At 42.7% G+C, this 24,209-nt stretch overlaps 1 protein-coding gene across 2 annotated transcripts in view; it reads right to left on the minus strand.

Annotated features, from left to right (window-relative positions):
- AOAH (acyloxyacyl hydrolase) overlaps window positions 1-22,296 on the minus strand; it is a 221,324-nt gene extending 199,028 nt beyond the window's left edge. Inside the window, exons 1-2 of one of the 2 annotated variants that reach the window (XM_029589499.1) lie at window positions 21,921-22,296; window positions 9,166-9,261 (exon numbers count right to left, since the gene is read on the minus strand). In XM_029589499.1, coding sequence (XP_029445359.1) covers window positions 9,166-9,261; window positions 21,921-22,074 — 250 coding nt within the window. In that variant the 5' untranslated portion in view covers window positions 22,075-22,296. The remainder of the gene's footprint in view (window positions 1-9,165; window positions 9,262-21,920) is intronic. The other variant, XM_029589500.1, reaches the window with a different exon arrangement.
- Window positions 22,297-24,209: the final 1,913 nt, after the last annotated feature.

The following is a 24,209-nucleotide window of genomic DNA, read 5'->3' on the forward strand; positions in this document are numbered from 1 at the left end:
TTCTTTCCTAGTGAAATTAGCTCAAGGGGGAAGCTTAGAAAGCTTAGAATCCATTGTAAATTTATCTTTCAGGGAGGGAGTTTTCCCAGGCCCCTTAAAAACAGCTCTAGTAAAAAAGCATCTCTGAAAAAATAAGCATTAGACTCTACTGTAAAACGTAATTACAGACTGATATTAAATCTACCATAGAAAAGGTTGTTGCTCCTCCTCAGCTTTTAGATTTTATGGACAAAATAAGGAGCTGGATATGTTTCAGTCTGGATTTAGAAAGCATTATAGTACTGAAACCTCACTGATTTTTCCTGTTGGATGACCACTATCACTTAGGACCAATGGGGATGCAAGGTGGCACTCATACTTTCAGACCTGAGCACCACCTTTGACCCACTTGACCATGACATTTTATTAAGCGTTTTCATCTATTGGGATTAGAAGGAACTGTTTTTAAGTGATTGAAGACATTTATTCCATAGAGGTCTCAAGTATATCAATCAGGCTCATAGGATTTACAACATTGAGACCCTCAAGGTGCAGTCCTCTTTTCCTACTTTTTCAATCTATCAGGATCATTTACCATTTCACGTTGGCCCTAACGCATGCGATAACACCATAACATGCATGTTAAATAGCGCAACGCGCCTCAGAATGCAACTGTTACATTTGCTATGCAAGTGGGAGGAGTTTGGGTGGAGTTAATGGTAATAAGCAGCTCCTAACATCAAATGCGATAGAGTAACGCACGGCAACGCGGGCTTTAATGCCAGAAATAACTACACCTTTTTTCTATGCGTTGCAGCCATGTTAGCTGTGCGTTCCCGGGTGAAAAGGTTTTTATCGCACATGCTGTTAGGGGGAGGAGGGGGAGAGAGAGAGAGCTAGGTAGAGAGTACATTATACATACCGCCTACTGTGTATGTACAACCACCCCGCCCCAAACCTACCCCACCCTCCAAATCCCCACACCGAGTTAAAAGTGCCCCCTCTTACAGTGCTATAATCCACGGTGGATTTAATCAGTGTGCAAAGTGAAAATTAGCATAGATGTGATAAATGTATTGCACATTGTGGAAATTACCTATGTGATGTGGGAGCAGGAAAATTAGCCGAGCCACGTCCCTTTTTATTGTGGGTGCTATTTCTGCTATAAATATAGGGGTATATATGGAATCATTTTGCCAGATGTGAGGCAGGGCTGCAATTCTACTTCTTTGCAGACAATATCCAGATTGCCTGCCCATTGGGCACTGGAGGATTAAATGAAATTGGTCTAATAATTATTAAAGGCATGGAGTCAAGTGGTTAAAGGCAAATAAACGTAAAGGGGCAGATTTTCAAAGGCTACGCGCGTAACCCGAGAAAATCAGCCCCTGCGTGCGCCGAGCCTATTTTGCATAGGCTCGGCGGCGCACACAAGCCCCGGGATGCGCGTATGCCCCGGGCTTTCAAAAATGGGCGGTCCGGGGCAGGGCGGCGGTTTGGGGGTTGGTCGGGGGCGTGGCAGTGGTCCGTGGGCATGGCCAGGAGCGTGGCAGCGGTCCTGAGTCTTCTGGTACAGCGGCCTGTGCCGGGGGATGGCACGCAGCCAGCCAGCGTGCGCAAGTTACACTTGCCAGAGGCAGAAATAAGGTTGCGGGGGATTTAGGTAGGGATGGGGGGTGGGTTAGATAGGGGCTGCTCCGATTTTGGAGCAACCTTGGAGGGAACGGGGAAAGCCATCGGGACTCCCCTTGGGCTCGGTGTGTGCAAGGTGCACAAGTGTGCAACCCCTTCTGCGCACCGACCACGGATTTTATAACATGCGCGCAGCATGTAATCGGGTATACATTTGTGCACGCAGGGTAGCGTGCATAAATGTAGCCCACGCACGTAGGAATTAAAATCAGCCCCAAATTGAATATGGGTAAGGCAGAGGAATTATAAGTGTATAAGAACATAGAGCAGATAGTAAAAGAGACAGAAATCTGATTCCCACACCTAGACAGGCCCAAAGAGACACTCACCACACTACCATACACAGAAAGATAAGCAGATCACACCATATGATGGGGCCAATGCAATAAGATGCGCAATACAATGGGCGCTTGTATTGAGCCCCCATTTTTCTAATGCGTGCCCATCCCCATCTCCTGGACACCCGATGCAATATTAAAATGAGGTGTCATGTTAAAAAAGACGCACTGGGGGAAAACCGTGCATCCCTAGCATTCAAATGCAGCGGGCGCTGGAATTGCAACGGACGCATGTCCGTTTCATCCCGCTTCATGCTGATGTCGCCGCTTGCTATTGTACGTGTATGTTGTGTGTGTATACTGTAGGTGCACAGTGTGCATGTAAAGGGTGCATCCAGAATTTTTTTTTTACATCAAGCCAATACATTATACCTTTATTGTTAAATACTAATGATAGTGTCAATAGTGACAGTAATTTTTAATTTATCATGGGCCCTTGACTCGTGGATTGATTTAACACCAGCTCCAAGCCTGGAGTTAAATTTGCTGCTTAAAAAAAGTATGACTGGAACAGGGCATGGTGAGGCTGCACAGTAGGCAAAACCATGAAACTAAGGCTCAGGGCAGGCATCTAATATAACCAGCTTAAGGCTTACATTTTACTCTTCTCTACCTCCTACCTCTCTGAGACACTCTGGCCCCCACCTCCATCTTAACACTGATTCCCTCCCACTTGCCTCTCTCAGCATGGAGTCTCAGATGAGACTCTCAGGCTGGGGAGCTCTGGGGATTCAATCCAATTTAAGGCTTTCACCCTAATCTGAGGCTGATGGCCGTCACTGGAGCTGTACAGTCCCAGGAGTTTCTCCACAGTGTGCTGGGCAAGAACTAGAATCATTTCCAATTCCAACCACCCATCCCTCCCCTTCCCTCACTCTTCCCTTCCACTAAAATGAAGTGGTAATGATCTCTCGGTCTCTCCTTTGAAGTAGCTTTATCTTTCTCAGAGCCTCCCTGGAGTCAAGCTCAGCACTGCAGCTTTTGAGTTTTTTAAATGATTGGCCTGCAGAAGCTGGCATCCCCCTAAAGCAGTGGTTCTCAACAGGTGTGTCGGGACACGCTAGTGTGTCGCGAGATCACAGAAGGTGTGTGTCGCAGACCCGGCAGAAGGCTGCTCTTTCCTCATCAGTCTGGGGGCAGGAGTTGGCTGATTTCTCCTTTCTTGGATATGACAGAAGCTGCTCTTGCTTCCTTCTCCTCTTCCTGGCCCAGTGGGAGGTTATTCCCTTCTCTTTCACCCAGATCAGAGTGAGATATCACCAACTCCTGTTCATATGGGCCTGGCAGGACACAAACTGTATCTTCCTCTGCCTGGCCTGGCAGTGAAGCTGCTGATGCTCTCTTCACCCCTGGGTCCTGGACATGAAAGCAGGAGCATGAGGGCGAGAGGCACGTGCTCTACAGATCCACTGCTGACTTCCATTGCTGCTGCCTCATCATCATCTTCCTCTCCTCAATGTTTCTTGTTCTCATCTGCTGCTGATAAAGCGGGAGGGAATCTCTAGATTGGACTGAGGGTTTTTATGTGGCTGGGAACCAGGAGGAAGGGGAAATGTGCTGGGCAGGAAGGCCTTGGGAGATAGGGAGTCAGGAGTCTGCTGGGTAGGAAGGGGTGGGAGAGAGGAAGTTGGGGTTGCTGGGTTGGGAGAGGTAGAGAAAGGAGGGGCTGGGACTGTTGGGCAGGGAAAAGAGATGGAAGTGGAGAGAGAGATGGAGATGGGCCTGCTGGATTGGGGGAGAGGGGAGGTCAGGGGATGCTGAGCAGGAAGGGGTGGGAAAGAGGTGGTCAGAGGAAGGGGAAACGGAAGGGCAGAGAGAGTTGAGCAGGGGAGAGAGGTGGCACAGGGAAGAGGATGTGGGGTGGGGGGTGTTGGAAATGTTGGACAGGGATATGAGCATGTGAAGGGACGATTGAGTAGTTGGGAGAAGTGAGGGGTGATGGGAGCATGGAGGAGAGTGACGGGGTATAAGAGCCATAATATGTCAGTTTTGAGAATATGCATTTCTTCTCTCTTTGAATTTTGCTTAGTGTAGGAGGAAATATATTTCTGTTTCTAGTTCTCCAGTTTTGCACTGCAAGCAGAAGGTCTTCTTGGGGTTTCCATTTCAGTTTTTGTTTCGACATTTGTAATTTGTGGTATTTTATTCTATATTAGATGAAGGTAGGTCTGTCTGTGTTCTGTATGCGTGTGACTGAGATGTAGCATGTAGGGATTTGTATCAGTCTTATTTGTTGTATTTTCTCAATATGATATTGCACTGGTGGTGAACTGCTGCCTTTTCATGGGTAGGGCTATTGCGGTTTCATTTCTTGGAGTTAGTACTGCTTCGGTATGGCAGGTAAGATAAACATGTACAGACTTTGTTTTTTTCCAGGTTTTGTATTATTTTACAATGCACCTGGTAGTAGAGGGAGTTTGTGATACTGTTATTGAAATGACACCAGAATCAGAATATTTTGTTTGTATGGTGAGTTGTACAGGGAAATGTCTTAGTTCTGCTCTGCACTCATTGTTAGGAAGCGGGAGATTCCTGTGGATGCAGAGTATATGTTTATATTTAGTCCCACAATGGCCATGTGTTCAAGTGTGTTACGCATGTGAGTGTCATCTCTCGGGTATGTCCTGATAGAAAAAAGGTTGATAACCACTGCCCTAAAGGCTTGCTCACACCTCTCTGTTTTCACACCCCTGATCTAGTTGAGAAATTATTATGACTTTGACCATTATGCAAAAAGATTTTGTATCTAAAATAGGGGGAAGATTGTTTTTTTTTTTTATCAGTCTTAGCTAAAAAAAACCCATTTATTATCTAAGAAACCTGAGAAGATAAGCTAAACTTCTCATCTACTTTTACCTCCAAGATCTTAATTATTTTAGAGGTTGTTATTTTGTTTGACTTGAAGCTCCAAAACTATCCCATTAATTGGAATAGATTAATAAATGAGAAATACCAACTGAAATAAGTAACAGAATACATTAACTAGAAGATGAAAGACAGAAATTTATTAGAAGAGGAACAACTGTGACCCACTTAAAAAAAAAGCTTTGTTCTAATTGTAATAGCTTTTTATCAAAATCACCTCCTCGTGGCGATCTGCGTAGTTGGATAAGGGCTACCATTTGTAGTTCCTCTATGGTACGAGCTGCTGAAATCCAATGTTCAACTAATGGTGCTTCACGTTTTTATCTGCGAACACAACTTAGATGTTCCTGTATGCATAATTTAAATTTTCAGATGGTTTTGCCTTTCTATATAAGCATTCAGGGACACCATATAATGTAAATGACTCCTTCAGATTCACAAGACAATGACTGAAGAATTTTGAAAGATTTGCGATGTGGGATGTTAATTAGAGAACCTGAAATAGCATATTTACAAATGTTGCATGATCCACAAGCTTGAAACCCAGCATGGAATCTGGGAATTTCATTAGTTCCAGATGAGTAAAAAGCTGAATGTACTAAACCTGGAGGCAGACAAAAAGCTATTACAATTAGAACAGCGCTTTATTTATAAGTGGGACACAGCTGTTCCTCAAGGATTAAATAAAGGAATTGAGTGGTTTCACTTTTATTGAACTTAAAATAATTACTAAAAACAATTCTCCTCCGGTTCAGAGATTACTACATATGTAAGATTTTCACCACCCAGTATTTACTTGGTTACCGGTGACGTCAGTTGCCCTAATTTTTTTTTTTTGTATAAACAGTTTTATTGGAGTTAAACTTCTTCATACAGACATAATAAAGAAAGGAAAAAACTGTGTACACTCCTTGTTTTGTCGTAGTCAAAAACTACAGAAGCAACCCCTCCCACCCCTTCACACATTCCACAACAGGTACATGGTATTCTGCATGGATAAAAGAGATTACAACTTAGGACACAAGATGTGAAAGGTCCTCCTCGACCATCGTATCACGCCAAGTCAAAAATGGATCCCAGGTGAGGTGGAACCGTTTCAAGGAATTATGTTTGGTTGCCGTCATCATATTCATGGTGCAGGCCTGGTCCAAGCGCATAATAACTACCTTTAAAGCAGGGCGTTGTGCCATTTTCAAGGCTTTAGCTATTTCCATTCTAACAGCCAAACAGAGTTGTGATATAAAGGGGTGATGTTCTGAATGCAAATGTCCACATTCACTTTGGAGCAACGCCAATTGCAATGTGATTGGGATCTGCAGGATCTGTGTACATAGACATTCTGTCTCTTGCCATAGCGGTTTGATACATTCTCCTGACCACCACATATGATCATATGTCCCCAATGTTTGACATCCTCTCCAGCACTGCCCATCACAACTGGACAATATTTTTGCAAGTCTCTCTGGAGAGATATACCAGCAATATAATTGCTTATATCCGTTCTCTATGAGCATAGCCGAAATGGACAACTTGCTTATGTTCATGAATTATAGTAAACCAGTCCTCCTTTAAATGATCTACCGGGAGAACTTTATTCCATGCAGAGATATGTGTCAGGGACAAAAATTAGTGCTGTGTTTAGCAACTTGTAGACTTTTGAGATAAGACCTTTAAGAGGATGTGCCGATGAGCAATACCCCTCAAACAGTGTTTTCCCTTTACAGAGATTATCTTTCACTAATGGATCTGTACAAAAATATTGAATTTGTTGGAACGCTAAGAATTCCGAAGCTGGGAGTTCATACATTTGACATACAGAAGTAAAAGATCGAAAACGCTCCCCCTCTCAAACATGTTCTAGGCATGTAATTCCCTGACATTTCCACTCCGAAAATGAACTCAGAGAGCGAGAGGGTATAAAGCTTATATTATGAAATAACTGAGTTGAAAAATAGTAAGTTCTCTTACCCACCACTTTTGACTTCCATCTATCCCACAAAGTTAGCGTGTGTCTCGTGGTGGGTAGCAAGAGAGGGCATGGTATCCAGGTTTTTTTGGGTTGCCATAGCATAGCTGACAATGGCATCGGCCCAATCTGAGATTGCTCAATAATCGCCCAATGTTTGTGGTCTGTTAGGAAATGCCATACTATCAAGGGTCGTAATTGGGCTGACACACAATACCACTGTAGATTCGGGATGCCCAGGCCCCCATCAGGTTTAGCTTGATAAAGTGTGAATCTGCTAACCCTGGGATGTCTTCTCTTCCAAATAAAGCTGAATATCTTTGTCTGCCATAATTTCAGAACAGTATTGGATACAAGTATTGGTAATGATTGAAACAGATACAATAGCCGTGGCAGTAGATTCATCGTTATTATTGCTATCCTACCTAGCCACGAAATGGGGAGCTAACTCCAGCAATCCAAGTCTCTAAAGGCCTTCCTGATAAGTGGGATATAGTTTAATTGAATTATATCTTTTGGATGCGAGGGTAGCTGGATGCCCAGATAGTTCAACGTACGGACAGCCCAGCGGTATGGATGATGCGATTTCAAGTCCAGGATGGTCTGTGTACTACAGGTAAGATTTAACAGTTCTGATTTTTCCCAATTTACCTTAAACCCGGAGGCTGCACTAAACTTTTGAATATCTCGTTCTCTCGCCAAGAGGGATGTGTGTGGTTGTGTAATAGAAAAATTAATATCATCTGCAAATAGTGTAAGTTTGAATTCTTGGTTGAAGAACTTAAACCCAGACACATTACCATTATTCTGAATTGCAGTGGCTAAAGGCTCTAAAAATATGGCAAATAGTAGTGGGGATAAGGGGCACCCCTGCCTAGTCCCCCATTAATTTTGAGGCGAACCTTCGGATCTTTATATAGACTCTCTAACCAAGTGCAGAAGAAGGTCCCAAAGCCCATCTTCTTTAAAACACAAGTCAAAGGGGCAGGGTTAGTTTGGGTTAGGAAATGTACAGACAGGGATTTGCTTTCATAAACATACTTTGCATTTGAGGGCAGTCTACAAAATTGCCCCCATAATGCTCAGATTGAGGAGACCAGGCAGGGTATTTTTTGCCATCATCTTCTCTTCATTTTAAGGTGAATTTTAAAAGCCCGGCATGTGCCAAAACCAGGAGATACGCCAAAATGTTGGGCTGATACACGCCGAGCGGGTTTTAAATGGCGTTCGCCTACACACATATCTCCCACTGTGCGCACAAATGAAAAGTCACAAAAAAAAGGTGCGGGCATGGGTGTGGTCTGGGCAGGGCAAGGGCGCTCCTGGATTCCAACTTCAGATTTCCCCGTAAACACTCACGAGCGCAGGCGCGCACCGGGGGTCCCCTGCCCCGTAACTTTACTTTATTTATTTATTTATTTAAGGTTTTTATATACCGGCAATCATGAGCACATATCTTGCTGGTTTACATGGAACGGGAGTGCATTAAATACAACAACTAGAACTGTGGTGATCGAAGGAGCAGTTACAAATAACAAGGGTAGCAGAACTTGGATAAGAAGGAAGAGATAGGAAAGAATAAACTCTGCTATGGAGGACGTGTACGTAATAAAATAAATATATAAAAATAGATAGGTGGGGTTTTAAAGGTCGGAGCTAATGGGGGAAACGGAAGGCTATTAAACTAGGGGGGTTTGGAAGTCCTAATCCCTTGCCTGGGCAAACTGGGAACAAACTGGGAAAACTGGAAATGGTGTCGGCACGCGTGTCTACTAAACCCCCCACCCCCCCACTTACGCGGTAGACTCAGCATTTTCACACACCCACTTAAAAGTGTGTGCACAGTCTAATTTATAACATGTGTGCATATACACGCCTATGTTGTAAAATGGCCACATCCCCAGACGCGGGCCGATGAACGCTCATACACGGGCGCCCACGCGCTTGTTTAAAAGTTACCGTCCCTGTGTTTCTAAATTGTACTCGCGCAACAACCTACTTTTCAAGTCAACATGTGCCTTTATCATGAGTTTGAAAACTAAGAGGGTTGTATGCATTCTTGCAAGGAAACGCCTTTCTCTGCAGTTCCTCACATTTACCGAACATTGAGGCCTAAAGTTCTAGTTCTTACGCATGCAGAAACCAAACCCACCTAATGGGCTAGCCGTTATATATCTAGAGAGCAGAAATGACCACAGGGTGTGGGCAACGCTGGTAATGAAGATGTTTTATCTAAAAGAAAAAAAAATGGTCACTTGCTTTTAAAATAGAGACCAAAGTAGACCACTACCAGACAAACTGTCTAACCCTGTCCATGCTATTTACCTGGCAGGTAGCTACAGAGCATCTCCATCGCTTTCTCAACTGTGGAATTGTGCACCTGAGCAAGCTGTTGTACCACCGACACCACGAGCACACATCCTGCAAGGACACACAAGAAAGAGATCACTGATGCTATTGTTTCTTTTGCTGCGCTGAATTCTTTAACTGTATTATTTTAGTAGTCTTTCATCCAGACAAGATCACAACGTGCTTTGAGATTGTAATGCTTCACAAACACATAGAAAAGCCCTTCTCTAAGGTCTATGCTCCTCCCAACGCAGGACACATTAAGACTGTCAGAATAAATAAACTCACTGGACCAAACCATTCATTACGGGCACTCCCCTCTAGGAGTGGCTGCAGTGATGCAGTAATTGGGATCCGGACTGGCTACTGTCGGAGCCAGGATGCTGGGCTTGATGGACCTTGGTCTGACCCAGCATGGCATTTCTTATGTTCTTAAGACCAGTTTCTCATCTCTCTGCAGAAATTTGGAGTCTGAGGAAGGAGGAAAGCCTGAATTCTGTTACCAGAGTCATACGGTGGGTATAGAGGGCCATACAGATAAGTCCCTATTGTGGGACTTCTGAAGCTTTACTATAAATAGCTGCTCTTGAGGGATCCAGCAGTGGGGTGGAGCATTTCCCTGTGCTATAGTAATGAGCTGCCTGTTGTGGGAAAAGTTACTCATTAGTTTGTCAGTTAGCCATATTGCATTTTTCTGGTTTACTATGATTTGCTTCAGTTCCTCTGAATCATTACCCTCACAGAATATTTCCGGCATAGGTATCTCCCCATTACTCTCCTCAGTAAAGGCCGGAGCAAAGAATTAATTTAGTTGTTCTGCTATCGCCTTGTCTTCCCCAAGTGCCCCTTTTATCCCTTGGCCATCTTGTGATTCAACTGGTGCCCTCACTGGCTTCTTGCTTCAATGAAAAAGATTTTCTTTTGAGTTTTTGCTTCTCTGGCAAGCTGATTAATGCCTTATTAATGCTTTACATATAATTTGAAGTGCTTTTGCTCTTTCCTATTTTCTTCATTTACATCCAATTTCTAGTTTTTGAAAGATGTCCTTTTGGCTTTCATAGCCTCTTTTACCTCACCATTTAGCCATGCTGGTAGTTATTTTGTCTTCTTCTAACGCATGGAATACATCTTGTCTGGGCTTACAAGATGGTGTTTCTAAACAGTGTCTACGCCATATGTAATCTTTTATCCTTTGCAAACTCTCCTTTTATTTTATTTAAATTCTAATATACCACAATCTCCAATTAAAATCTAAGTGGTTAACAATAAAAAAAAAGTACAAAACTTTACATACAATTATCTGTGCCACAGATCTCTTAGATATTTAATAACGCCTCTGCCTTTTGGCGTATCTTACAGTTAGCGTATGGTTGAGCAATCTGGCTGATTGATCAAATTTACGTATGATGGCGGTAGGGCAGGGGCAGTCAGCGTTTGTGTTTCTACAGCCCTGTGTGCACTACAAGAAGGCATGAATCAATAAAGCTAAGGGGAGGAGGTTTGGTCATTACCTGCATTTACAGCTTTGCTAGGGCTTCCTTATCCTTGGTTTACCTGCATGGACTGGCAGTACAACTCTAAACAATTTGCTAGGCAGACTGTGTAGACCGTTTTGGTCATTATCTGCTGACAGTCATTTACTATGTTATGTTACTATCTTTCAGTCAATTATGACATCAAGAAACTTTACCTCCTTAGCATTCCTTGATCAATATTGAGGTACCTGACATCTCCCATTATTATTGTGTTGCCTAATTTGTTAGCTTTCCTAATTTCTGTTATCATTTCACTGTCTATCTTGTCATCTTTGCCAGATGGAAAATATTATACCCCCACTGCTATATTTTTCCCCATCATACATGGAATTTCTATCCATAGAGATACCACAGTGCATTTACTTTCCTGCAGGACTTTTATCCTGTTCAAATCTATCCACCCTTAACATATAGCACCATCTCTCTACCAATTTGACCTGTACTATCATTTTGATGTAATTTGTACACTGGTATTAGAGTCCAGGGATTAATTTCCTTCCACTAGGTCTCTGAGATGCCAATTTTGTCTACATCTTTGTTCAGTGCCATATATTCTAACTCTAAAATCTTATTTTCTGGACTTCTGGCATTCGCATATAGACAATTCAAGGGATGTGTTTTGTGTGTCTGTGCTATTTTACTGTGGGTTACTAAATTGGCCTCTCAGTTTGCTTTTTCTATGTTTCTTTCCTTCATGTGCCTTTTCTCTGTATACCTCCTCACTAACCTTTTATTTTCACATAATTATATCAATTTTAAATTCCCTTGAAACAGTTTTTGGCATAAGGTTATATTTCACTTCTATGTAGTGTACAATAAAAATCTTTACAATCTGTTCCCAAATATTTGTATTTACATTCTCCAATGTTACCTAACATGGAAACTGGAATATAATCACAGATAATCATAGGACCCATCTTTCTGATGTATTGAACTTTTGATGAAGATACAAAAAAAAAAAAAATTCTAGAAGAGCCATGATAATTTTAGAAGAATGTAAAATTCTTTTTTTTTCTCTGTCTCTTCTTTAGTATATGAAGAAAAATCACATTCAAATTTCCCCTACAAACAAAGAGGTCAATATTCAGTCAGCTGGTGAACGGAGAAGTTATCTAGATAAAGTTACAAGAATAATCTTAGCCGAATATTTAGTGGCATTTATCCGAGTAAAAGTGCTGCTGAATATCTTCAGCCCAAGTTACCTAAACAAAGTTATTCAGGTAACTTTGCTGCTCACCGGCTTACAAAATACAGAAAAAAAAAACAAGAAAGTAGCAGGCCTAAGGCACCCTGATCTACCTCCCACCCCAGAATAAAAAAAAAGTAGAACAGGCCTAGTGACCCTTCACCCCAAATTCCATCATTGAAAAAATGCCCCCCTCCCCCCCCGAATAAAATAAAAGGCAGAGTCTGAGCGATACCCCCTAAAGAGCTCTTAACTTCTCCAGCTGGGCTGCATACTAAGTACCAGTACAGCTCTCAGTTGCTCTGGCACTTAGTACTCATTTATTCTCTTTGCTCCGGGGAACTGCCTGGTCCTTTCATAAGCAATTCCCATTCAGAGCTCTCAGTCAAAGAACTTATCAGTGGTCTATTCACCTGGGGTCGGGGGGGGGGACGGGGGACAAGGGGAGGAACTGAGGATATGGCAACAACTTTAAATTAGGGGATGTAGGGCATCACCACCACTCAACCACTTAATTTTATTTTGTTGAGGGGGGATTTGATTGCACTCGGCCCGCTACATATTTTTAATCTTGGGAGGCAGGAGATAATCATTCATTCTCGGCCCTCTACATGTTTTTAGTCTTGGGGGGGCAAACAGGAGGAAGATATACCACTGTTTGGCCCACTAGTTTGTTTTGTTTTTTTATTTTAGTTATCTGGATAACTTTAGGATAACAGTTTTTCCAATCAGAGTTAGCCAGATAACTTTGCCTGGCTGGTGTTGAATATGGGGTAGATTTTAAGAACTTGCGCGCAGGGGTCGGCCCTATTCTAACCCCTCCCCCCCAATTCCTTTAACATCATTTGCGCCTGCCCCAAACAGGCACAGGTTGCACGCGCCGGCACCCTGCCAGCACGCAATCCCCCGGCACAGTGGCAAATGGCCGCTATGCCGGGGACCTCTAGCTCCGCCCTGCCCCTGAACTTCCCCGCCCCTTTTTCAAAGCCCCGGTACATACGCTCGTCCCGGGGTTTTTGGCATACTCTGTTCCCAGGCCATTAGGCAAAGGTGGAGGATTATTATTAATCAATAAAAAAAAGTCTAAAGTTAAAGAAACAGACATTTGAAATTCCAGATAAACATAAAATTGCTGTATTTGAGTCAGATAATTTACAAATCTGTTTGGTATACTGCCCCCTGGTTTACTCGAATCCAATATCTCACCAATTATAGAAAGTTTAACATCAATTTTAAATCCTGAAAAACCCTCAATTCTGCTTGGTGATTTTAATCTTCATATGAATGTCTTACCTCCATCTCTAGCATGTAATACACTAATTGAAGCGTTGCAAGCACTAGGCTTCGATTTACTTACTCCAAAAATCACCCACAAAGGTGGACATGCTCTGGATTTGATATTTGCAAATTCAAAAATAGTAAATGATATAAAGTTAGTTATTAGTCCTATTCCCTGGTCTGACCATTTTCTATTAGAATCAAATATTTTGTTTACAAATTATGATAAAAAGGAAATGAATAAAAAAATCACCTTCCAATATAGAAAACCTTAAAATATAGAATTACTGTTGAATAAATTAACACAAGCATTATTAGACGCAGAGATTAATAGTACCGAGGATGCAGCTAATAGTTGGCATACCGTAACACAGGAAATAGCAAATAAAATAAACCCCCAAAAAAACCAAAGTTGTGAAAGATTTAAAAAAACAGAATCCCTGGTATAATAATGATTTAAGGCAAATAAAAATTGCATTGAGAAGAAAAAAAAGAAAATGGCAAAAAACTCAATCAATATTAGATTTAAGTAATTATCGAGTTTACTTGGCCTATTATAGGAAAAAGATAAATAATACAAAACAACAATATTACAATGCAAAAATCCAAAGATTTTCAAATAACCCAAAAACTTTATTTGATATTGTTATTAAACTTACTAGTGATCCTTTGAGACGCGAAACATCACCAGAATCACGATGTGAAGAAATAGCATCATTTTTTAAAACTAAGGAAGATAACTTGATTGAGACTCTGGACCATATTCCAACACAGAATATTAATATGCCAAAAAGGGAGATACCAAATTGGTCAAAATTTGAAATCACAACAAAGCTTGAAATTGAAAACTTGATTCGGAAATTAAATCCAGCAAATCATCCATTGGACACGATTAACACATTAACCCTCAAGCAGTGTGTAGAAACAATTAGTACATCTCTAGTAGCCATAATTAAGCAATCCCTCAATGAAGGAATTATGCCGGCGTGCATTGTTGGCTAGGGTGTTTAAGAAGAGGAGGCAGGACAATATCATTACGGATATCCATAATAGAAATGGGGGTTATTCTTTGTCTTAAAGGTAATATGGACACCTCCTTTATCTTTTTCTCTGATTTACATTCGGGAGAGGAGGCCGGTAGTGCTGAGGATATTGCCGCCTTTCTTGAAAAGAAAAGATTATCCACAATATCTGCAGATCAAGGGCTGAAACTGGCTGCTCCCATTACTCTGCAGAGATGCAGAAAGCCATATCTGGCCTACCTAATGGGAAGAGTCCTGGCCCAGATGGATATTTATATTGACTTTCATAAGAAATGTTTCCATGAACTGGCTCTACTGCTGGCTAGGCTCCTGGATTATCTTAGAGAAAACCCTACCTGCTCACATTGATTAACAGCAGTCCACATAGTACTAATCCATAAGAACATAAGAAATTGTCATACTGGGTCAGACCAAGGGTCCATCAAGCCCAGCATCCTGTTTCCAACAGTGGCCAATCCAGGCCATAAGAACCTGGCAAGTACCCAAAAACCAAGAAGATCCCATGCTACTGTTGCTAGTAATAGCAGAGGCCATTCTCTAAGTAAACTTGATTAGTAGCAGTTAATGGACGTCTCCACCAAGAACTTATCCAATCCTTTTTTAAACACAGCTATACTAACTGCATTAACCATATCCTCTGGCAACAAATTCCAGAGCTTAATTGTGCATTCAGTGAAAAAGAATTTTCGCCAATTCATTTTAAATTCTCTAGATCCGTGTTCTTATCATGCCATTTCCCTTCTGAATGCAAATATTAAGATTCTAGCAAAGATTCTTCAGCTGCATCTTGAAGGGATAATGTGAACATTGGTTAATGATGATCAGATTGGCTTCATTAAGAGGAGACTTTCCACGACAGAGTAGTCAATATTGTCTCAATGGCTAATAAGTGTAAAGGGCCTGGGTTAAGCACTGCTCTAGGCACTGAAAAAGCTTTCTATCAGGTACACTGGGCCTTTTTATTTGCAGCGCATCACAGAGGTTTGGTGATGGGTTTCTCAACACGGTAGATGCACGTTACCATCATCCTATGGCCAGAGTGTTGACAAATGGTTATCTCTCTGACCCTTTCCTTATTCAGAGGGATACAAAACAGGAATGTCTCCTGTCTCCTCTTTTGTTTGACCTGGATATTGAAGTCCTGGACCAAGTAATTGGACTGGAAAAGAATGTTCAGGGATTTCAGTTCAATGAAATAATGCATAAAAACTCCCTATCTATGGATGATGTGCTTTTGTTTGTTACGAATAGGGCCGGATTTTGGGGTGGGTGAGCTAGGCGGTCACCCAGAGCACCATTAGCTGGAAGGCACCCTGGGCATCGCTAGCATCACTGATACCAAGGCAGCATGGCCATGGCGGATCCCAACCCATCACGGCCAAAGGAGACCTGGGGGGAGCGCTTTTCACCCAGGGTGCCGGTTGCCCAAAATTGGCCCTGCTTACCAATATTGCTGCTTCTGTGCCTATACTTTTAAAAGTGCTTAAGACGTATGGACAGGCTTTAGGATATAAAATAAATTATCAAAAATCAGAGCTCATTGTCATTAGGCTGGCGAGGGATGTGTACTGCCCAGATGTCTATAGTATTTTCATACAGCCTGGGAGGGGTTTAGATATTTGGGTATCTTTATATCTAGGAAATGGGTTGATTTGTTTAAAACTAATTATGCCCCAGTGGTACAAAAAATTCATGCCAATATAAGGGACTGGCGAGACATGTTTGCATCTTGGGTTGGAAGGATAGCCATTATATATCTTTTCCAGCACAATCAAATTACCTTGCCTAAGAACTTCTTTGCTATCCTGGTTCATATGGCAGGGCAAAGTGCCAAGAGTTAGGCTTAGTTTTCTCTGGAGATCTAAACTGGGTGGTGGGATGGTGTGTCCTAACTTATTGGCTTATTATTGGACCTCCAGACTAGCATGGTTAAAGGAATGGCAGAGTAGAAACCATGCATTGCTATGGATGTCCTTGGAGGCTGAGATGGTAGGTGGTATGGACTTGCCTTCTCTCCTTTCGCTACCCCCTTCTTCTCCACATGTAAGAAGGACCCACACATCTAACTACATAATAGCTCATACTGTATGGACACGGCAGGCTTTATGTAAAGGGATAGGTGTTCTGCAAGATGGGTTATCTCCCAAATCATTGCTTAAAGATATTCTTGGCATTTCCATATTTTTATTTCATGTGGGAATGGAAGTCTGGTGGAATGCAGGTTTAAAATTCTTGGGACAATTATGAGATGATAGGGGATAAATCCCTTTCAGCTAATTGAAATCTGAATTTGGACTTAGGGAAGAGCTAGAAGATTCGTACTCTTGAATTAGGGATGCCTTATCTAAATCATAGAGTGCGAGATGGAGAAGGAAGGAGCTCTCGCAAGTTGAAATGGTTTTAATCCAAGCGGAGGAGGTAGGTACAATTATTTCATCCTTATATTAAGATTATTATTCAGACCTCTGAAGATAAAGCCCCTTTATCTTCCCTAAATGATCAATAGAATAAGGACCTTGGGCTAGACCTGTGTGAAGGGGACTGGAAATGGATTTGGTGAGCAACTCAATAAAGCATCACTGTGTAGCCGAAAATCAGAGTTTATGTACAAGGTCCTGCACAGAACTTACAGATATCCCCTTTTCTTTGCCAAATTTTCTTCCTCCTTATCTAGACTTTGCTGGAGAGGTTGTGGTGACGAAGGATCATATTTTCATATGTGGTGGTCTTGCCCTTTGATTAAATCATTTTGGTCCTTTCTGGAAATGAAAATTCTTGGCACACCTTTGTGGCTCTTGCCGGCATTATGCCTGCTAGGGTAGAACAATACATGAACAAATAAGAGTAAATTAATTACTCCTGGCAGCAAGATTCATGATAGTCATCTTCTGCAAATCGACTCCATGACTTATATAATTGGCAGAAACAGGTGCATGAGGTGACACTGATTGAACAGTGGATATAGTGTATATGGAATTTCAGAAGACATTTGACAATGTCCCCCATGCTAGATCCTGAGAAAATTAGAAAGTCATGGGATAAAAGGCAATGTCCTACTGTGGAGTACAAACTGGTTAAAAGATAAAAATAGAGAGTAGGACTGAATGGTCAGTTTTCTCAGTGGAAAAAGGTAAACAATGGAGTGCCTCTTGGACCAATGCTTTTTAATATAATTATAAATGATCTGGAAAATGGAACAATGAGTGAGGTTATTAAATTTCCAGATGACACAAAGTTATTCGAAGTTGTTAAATCATAAGCAGACTGTGAGAAAAATAACCTACACCACAGGTATACGATGCTGGGAGTCACTACCCAGGAAGGGGACCTCGGAGTCCTTGTGGACAATCTTTTGAAATCCTTGACTCAGTGAATGCCAGTGGTCAAAAAAGCAAACAGAACGTTAGGAATGATCCGAAAAGGAATGGAGAATAAAATGGAAAATATCATATTGACTCTGTATTGAGCCATGGTGCAACCGCACCTTGAGTACTGTGTGCAGTTCTGGTTACCCTCATCTCAAGAAAGACATAGCGGAACTAGAAAAGGTGAAGAGGAGGATGACAAAAATGATAAAGGGGGTGAAACATCTTGCCTATGATGAAAGGCTACACAAGCTACGGCTCTTCAGCATGGAAAAGAGAGGACTGAGAGGGGACAAGATAGAAGTTTATAAAATGATGAATGGGGTAGAACAGGTAAATAGAAAATAGTTATTTACCCTTTCAAATAATACTAAAACAAGGGGATCCTCCATGAAACTAAGATCCTTGGGTGTAAGCAGCATGGACTCTAGCTACTATTTGGAATCCTGCCAGGTACTTGTGACCTGCATTGGCCACTATTGGAAACAGGATACAGGGCTTGATGGTTCCTTCGTCTGACCCAGTATGGAAGTTCTTAAGTTAAGCTCCTCTAGATTTGTCACTCTAGGCTCCAGAGATGAGATTTATTCACAGAGAGCAAGGAGTTCTTTGCACCAGGTACACATATATAATCTCTCACCAACTGATAGATAATCATACAGATGGCACTCAGTGCAATACACTGGACAGTCCCTAATTTGCTGCTGGACTGCTCCCCGTCTCTTGATATGATTGAGTTGTTACTTATTTAAAGTTACTAAGTAGGGACACTTAATCTAATGTAAAGTCCCTTAAATTTATTTGGCGCATCAAATTACAATTTAAAAAAAAATTATTTGGTGCATTTTATGTTAGTTGTCAGTGACCAGCAAGAGGGCTGCAGTTAATGTAAGTGGAAGGTGACAAGAGAGTGGATGTGATCTTTGGTATTGTGTCCAGAAAGGAAAGGATGAAGTCTGTAATGTTATAGAGAAAGAAAAAACATTTTAGAAGTATTTTGGATACATGCAAAGGAGAGAAAGCAGTCAAAAATGACCCCAAGATTGAAGGCTGAGGGGACAGGGAGGATAACAGAGTTATCCACAGATAAGAGAAAAAGGGGGAGGTGGATTAAGCAAGAAAGATAAGCTCTGTCTTAGCCACACCAAGGCCAATATTCAGAAAAGCAAAGAACAGATCTGAGATAGCATAGCAACAAACCTGCATAAGTTGTCATTGTTTTAATGTAACTGTGCTTTGTATGCTGCCTAGAATTTTGGATTGGGCAATTATAAATATTTTAAATAAATAAATACATTCATACATAGTTAGTCGGATAAGTTATAGAAACATAGAAACATAGAAATGACGGCAGAAGAAGACCAAACGGCCCATCCAGTCTGCCCAGCAAGCTATGCACTTTTTGTTTTCCTCTTACTTGTTACGCTTGGCTCTTAGTACCTTTTAGTTTTATTTCCCTTCCACCCACCATTAATGTAGAGAGCAGTGTTGGAACTGCATCTAATTGAATATGTAGCTTAGTTAGGGGTAATAACCGCCTCAATAAGCAAGCTACACCCATGCTTTTGTTTACTTGACTATGTAATTTAGTCCTTGTTGGTTGTTGTCTATATATATATATAGATACTCTTTTCTACATTGCCCCTGCCGTTGAAGCAGAGAGCTATGCTGGCTATGCGTTGAAAGTGAAGTAACAGACTTTCTCCCCTGCTGTTGAAGCAGAGAGCTATGCGTTGAAAGTGAATTATCAGGCATATTCAGCAAGATAAACATGCAGGGACTGTTGAAGTTTATAACACAGTACATAGTAACATAGTATTGTCAGCAGAAAAAGACCAAATGATCCATTCAGTCTACCCAGCAAGTTTCTTATGGTGGTAACTGCCGCTCTGTGCATGTTACCCCCACACCTTATGTTAAGAGTAGTAATATTATTATTTTTTATTATCATAAAATATCCTCTCTCTCTATATATATATATATGTTACTTGTGCAGGTATGTGCTATTTCTACACAAGCAACCCCTACTTAACTCTTTGAAAATTTGTTTGTAACTCTGTAAAAGACAATAATCAACTTTAAAGTTTGAGAGCAGGTTAACAATGGTCCTGTCACACTACTGCAGATGAATAGCATTGAATCAGTGGTACCAACATAAAATAAAATGTTGAAAAGCAATAAAAGCTCATGCTTATTAATGATTTTCACAGCCTTGTATGTTTTATCTTTTTCTTTTTGTCCCTCTAACTTATCTCATTCCCTCTTTTCTTGCTTCTCTTCTATGCAGATAGGGGTAGCTTCAGGCCACAGCAGCAGCCTTGTTGAATCTGGGCCCTACCACTATAGCAACAGCTCCTGTTGGACCTAGGACTACTGCAGGAATTCCGTACTCTTGGTTGTGATCCCCATCCACAAATTCTGTTGGGTTGGATACTGTCTGTGAATGTCAGACTCTCAATTTTCCAAATAAGTCCTCCATTCTCAGTTCACTCCCAGCCAAAGATCATGTAGTGGTCAAGAGAAATAGTACAGAGATACACTGAGAGCTTTATCTCATAAAAACAGATGTGGATGGCATAAGATCAAACCAACGATCAACTGCAATGGCATCACATCCTCCATCAGGCAGTAGCCTTTTTCAAGGAGAAACTCCTTGACCTTGAAGTCGAAAAATAAAATAAGGAAGAAGGGAGGAAAGGCAAATGCTGGTAGGTCTGCAGCTCTTGGATTGAGCTCAAATTGAGGGATTGCCAATGGTTTCCAACAAGATGATTCAGTGGGATCATTAACCTGTAAGCTTTACTGGACAAGTGACTCATTCATATCTCTAAAAAGATGCAAGTAAAGATGACTGTACAGCTTTTCAGCACTGAATAGTATTCAATGATTCCATCTCTCCACACCTAACCCAATTTTGACCTCTCGAATTTCACCTTACTATGAGATGGAAAAGTCTCTTGATACCATGGAGGACTCAACTCATTTTCATAGTGCCTTCTTATATGAAACACTATAACTTCCTTATAATAACAAACAAAAACATTCATTGCTTTTGATAGGGAAAATGTCTATTTCAGGTTCAAGTGTAAAAATTATTACTCCTGCAGATTACTGTATGTTGCATATGTATCACTGAGGAAATCACAATCCCTCAAGCCTCAAATTAAATTTTTAGTTTCACTATAAACAAAGTAAAACTAGTTAAGTCTGGCTCTTTATTGCACATCTTGTATAGTTATGGTGTCAAGCAGAAATGTTTGCGCAAATATACAACCCTTACGCAATCACAAAATACAACACTGTGAACAATAATGCAAAAAAGTAAACTGACAATAAACTGCAATTTCAACAGTTCATAGTTCCTGAAGATAAAAATATATGCAAACTTCCTGGTAAAAATCATACAATTCTCATATATGGTTTATAAAAAAAAAAAAATGAATGTACTAAAACTGGCATTGGGAAGTTCCCACTGGTTTGTGCTTATCTAACAATCAGTCAAAATAAGACAAACACATCAGTAATCCAGGACTTTCCAAACCTGTCCAGGTCACTCCACAGCCAGGATCCACAATGAATATGCATGAGATACATTTTGCAGATATTGGAAATCCAATGAATGTAAATTTATCTCATGCATATTCACTGTGGATAGTCTGAAAACTCGAGTGTTGTGGGGGATAAGGTAAAATTTAGGAAGCCATGATAATCACTGAGGAAACTGGAAAAAAATCATCAAAAGTTTGAATAAAAGTAATAATCATAATCATATTAGCAAACTCTAACTTTTTAATGTGCTCAAAATATAATTTTGAAATGTCTTCCAACCAATGCAAACTTAGAAGAGCAGCAAGGAATGGCTGACAGCGCCAATCAATTGGTACGCTGGCAGCATGTCACAGAAGATAAAATCTGGGGGATCCGTTCTTCTCTGCACCCCCTCCCTCACTCTCTTACTGAAGAAAAAATAAAAAAATAATACTACGAAGCTGTTTTAGAGGGATGGAGGCCAGGAGGACCCGCATGAGCTCAGCTCCCCTAACTCCAGTAGACCACAAAGCTATGAGCTTAGATCCCACGATTCAGGTCACCTTGAGCAAATGGCAACCACTTCTCGATCAAACTGTCCACGTTTTCAGGAAAAGGCCAGGGACAGCCATACTGTACGCATGTGGTGCTGTCAGAGCAGCTGGCGCGCGTGAACAGCCATGTGCTCGCTGCACATTCATGGCAGCAGCAATGCGCGCGCGGCATGTGCTGGAGGGCTCTTCACGCGCGCGCAGATCTCCAGCGCTGCAGCGCAGTGGCCCGGCGCTGTACCTACCCACGCAGCTGAAGCCGCCGTTGACTCCTCTTGGCAGATAGCCGGGGGCATCCTGGGCGCCGCCATCGGAGAGGAAGGGCGATGAGGAGACGCTCAGGCGCAGAGGCAGCAGCAGCAGCAGTAAAGCACAGCGGGGGGCCGCTGATACCCTCATCTCTGGGGACGGGGGGAGGGGGGGGGGAGCGGCACGTGAGAGCCTGGAGAGGACGGCGCGCGCGCGCTCTCCCGCCGGCCTCTGCCTCCTGCTGCTGCTGCTGCTTGCAGAGGTGCCTCGGGCTGCAGATTAAAGGCACCGGGCCGGCTGTCGTGTCTAACGCCGCTGAATAGATGCGGCCCACCCACCCTCAGCCGCAAGCATCCCGCCGATGACTTTCTTGGGGGCTTGCTTTGGGAGGCTTTTCTGTCCTTTTTTTTTTTTCTTGCGGAAGAAAGAATAATAATAAATATAAGCCGGCCTTGAGGAAGTGTCTTTCAGTCAGGTGGCTGCTGACTGTACAGGGCTGCCGGCGGTTATGGGGTTTTACGCTGTAGCTCTGCTCGTCTTGCGGCGATCACCAGCTCTGGTGCAAGAAAAGCAAGCTAGGCGGGGGTTCCCATAAAACAACCAGACCAACAGGTTACATGCAGGGTGCCGTGCATCTCACGATCTGCAAATCCTCGCAGAGGGGGGGGGGGGGGGTCTGGATTTTAAACGAGATGCTTCTCAGCTTCCATCTTTGCAGACCAGAATAAAGGGAACTTTAAAGTGAAGTAACAACAACAACAAAAAAAATCATAAAAGCTGAACATGCGGGGAGTGCTTATCCTGACAATCCTCTGCAGGAAATGACACATCACAGGGTATTGCATTTTTTCCTAATGCAGTTAGATACTGCTGCAGTATGTGTTGTACAGCTTTAACAAAATGAAATAGTTAATATCAGTTTACCACCACTACCCCTCGGTAGCTAATTCTAAGACCTTATATATCCGTCGCGGGTGACGTCCCCTGAGGTTCGCGCCATCGCCGGTATTTCAGTTGGGGCTGCGCCACGCGTGCGCCCCTAGGCTTCCAGGAAACATGGCAGGTTGCAGCATCTAGCTGGTCCGGGGACGCCAGAGGACTTCAGCAGAAGGATGCCGCGGCAGCCAATCTTCCCGCGGTCGAAGAGGGAATCGCCAAAGAGGTAAGGAGGGCAGAGAGAGGGCGTCGGGAACCGACGCACACAACAGTGGCATTGCATGGATGAGAATTGTGGGAAAACTCTACCCAGGGAAATAGATTCGCCCAATCTTCCTGTCGGTTGTTGACATAAGCCCGGAAGAGGAGGGATCCTGCAGTGGCGGCTGGTGGCTCGTGGCCACAAGATCAGCTGTGGTAATGGTGGTGGCTCCCTGCCACAATTAGAAGGCCCACAGTTGGCCCGATCGCCCTGGTATGGCATCAGGTGAGTGAAACCAGCAAACGTAATAATAGCAGAGCAGTAGCATGCCTATAGCCAATATGGCCTCAGCCATAGGCACCACTATCTAAAGGGCACCATTGCACTGCCAGTGGAGAAAAGAAGATGCCTGCTGCAGCTGTCAAAAGCAACGTTGTCCCACCGGAATTAGCAGCATGGCTGGTGGGGCCTAGGAAGAAGAGTAAATGTGCACTGGTGGGGCCTTAGAAAGAGGAGTAGCAGCGAGGCTTAGAAAGAAGAGGAACTGCACTGTGCTGTGCTACCCCACTGAAAGCTGCAGCTTTTGCGGGAGTGCTAGGGAGTGGTCATGATTCTGGGAAGATTGATGTGCCCTTGGACCTCGGTGTGACTTCAGAGGAGCTCCGAGGAAGCGCCGAGGCAGGCAAGACGTGTCCAAGCACGGGCAGATAGGCTGACAACCAGGAACCCTGACCTCTGCCAAACCTGAACGCACTGGAAGAGACCCAACAATGCAATGCTGTTCTCTGGGGTAGCCCTCCAGCCACTCAATAGCCCTTTTGGACCTGCCGCCTAGAATCAGCAGATGCGACAGGACGGACAGAGGTCGAGGACAGGTGATGGAACCGGAACAAGACGAAGACACTTGGAGACTTGGATGAGGCAAAGGCACTAGGCTAGTAGACAAGACAAAGGCAGGGCTGAAGCTCAAGATGAAGAGGAGGACCTGGGCAGCTCTCATAGCAGGGTCCAGCCAGCGAAGGCTACAGTGACCCAGCGTGGTAGATGCCCTGGTAGGTCAACTGGAAGATGGGACTCCAGTGACCCAGCATGACCAACACACCTGGCAGGTCATCTGGAAGCAGGGTCCGCTGGAGGAGGCTAGGGC

The sequence above is a fragment of the Rhinatrema bivittatum genome, chromosome 2 (assembly GCF_901001135.1).
Source record: "Rhinatrema bivittatum chromosome 2, aRhiBiv1.1, whole genome shotgun sequence".
Taxonomy (NCBI): domain Eukaryota; kingdom Metazoa; phylum Chordata; class Amphibia; order Gymnophiona; family Rhinatrematidae; genus Rhinatrema; species Rhinatrema bivittatum.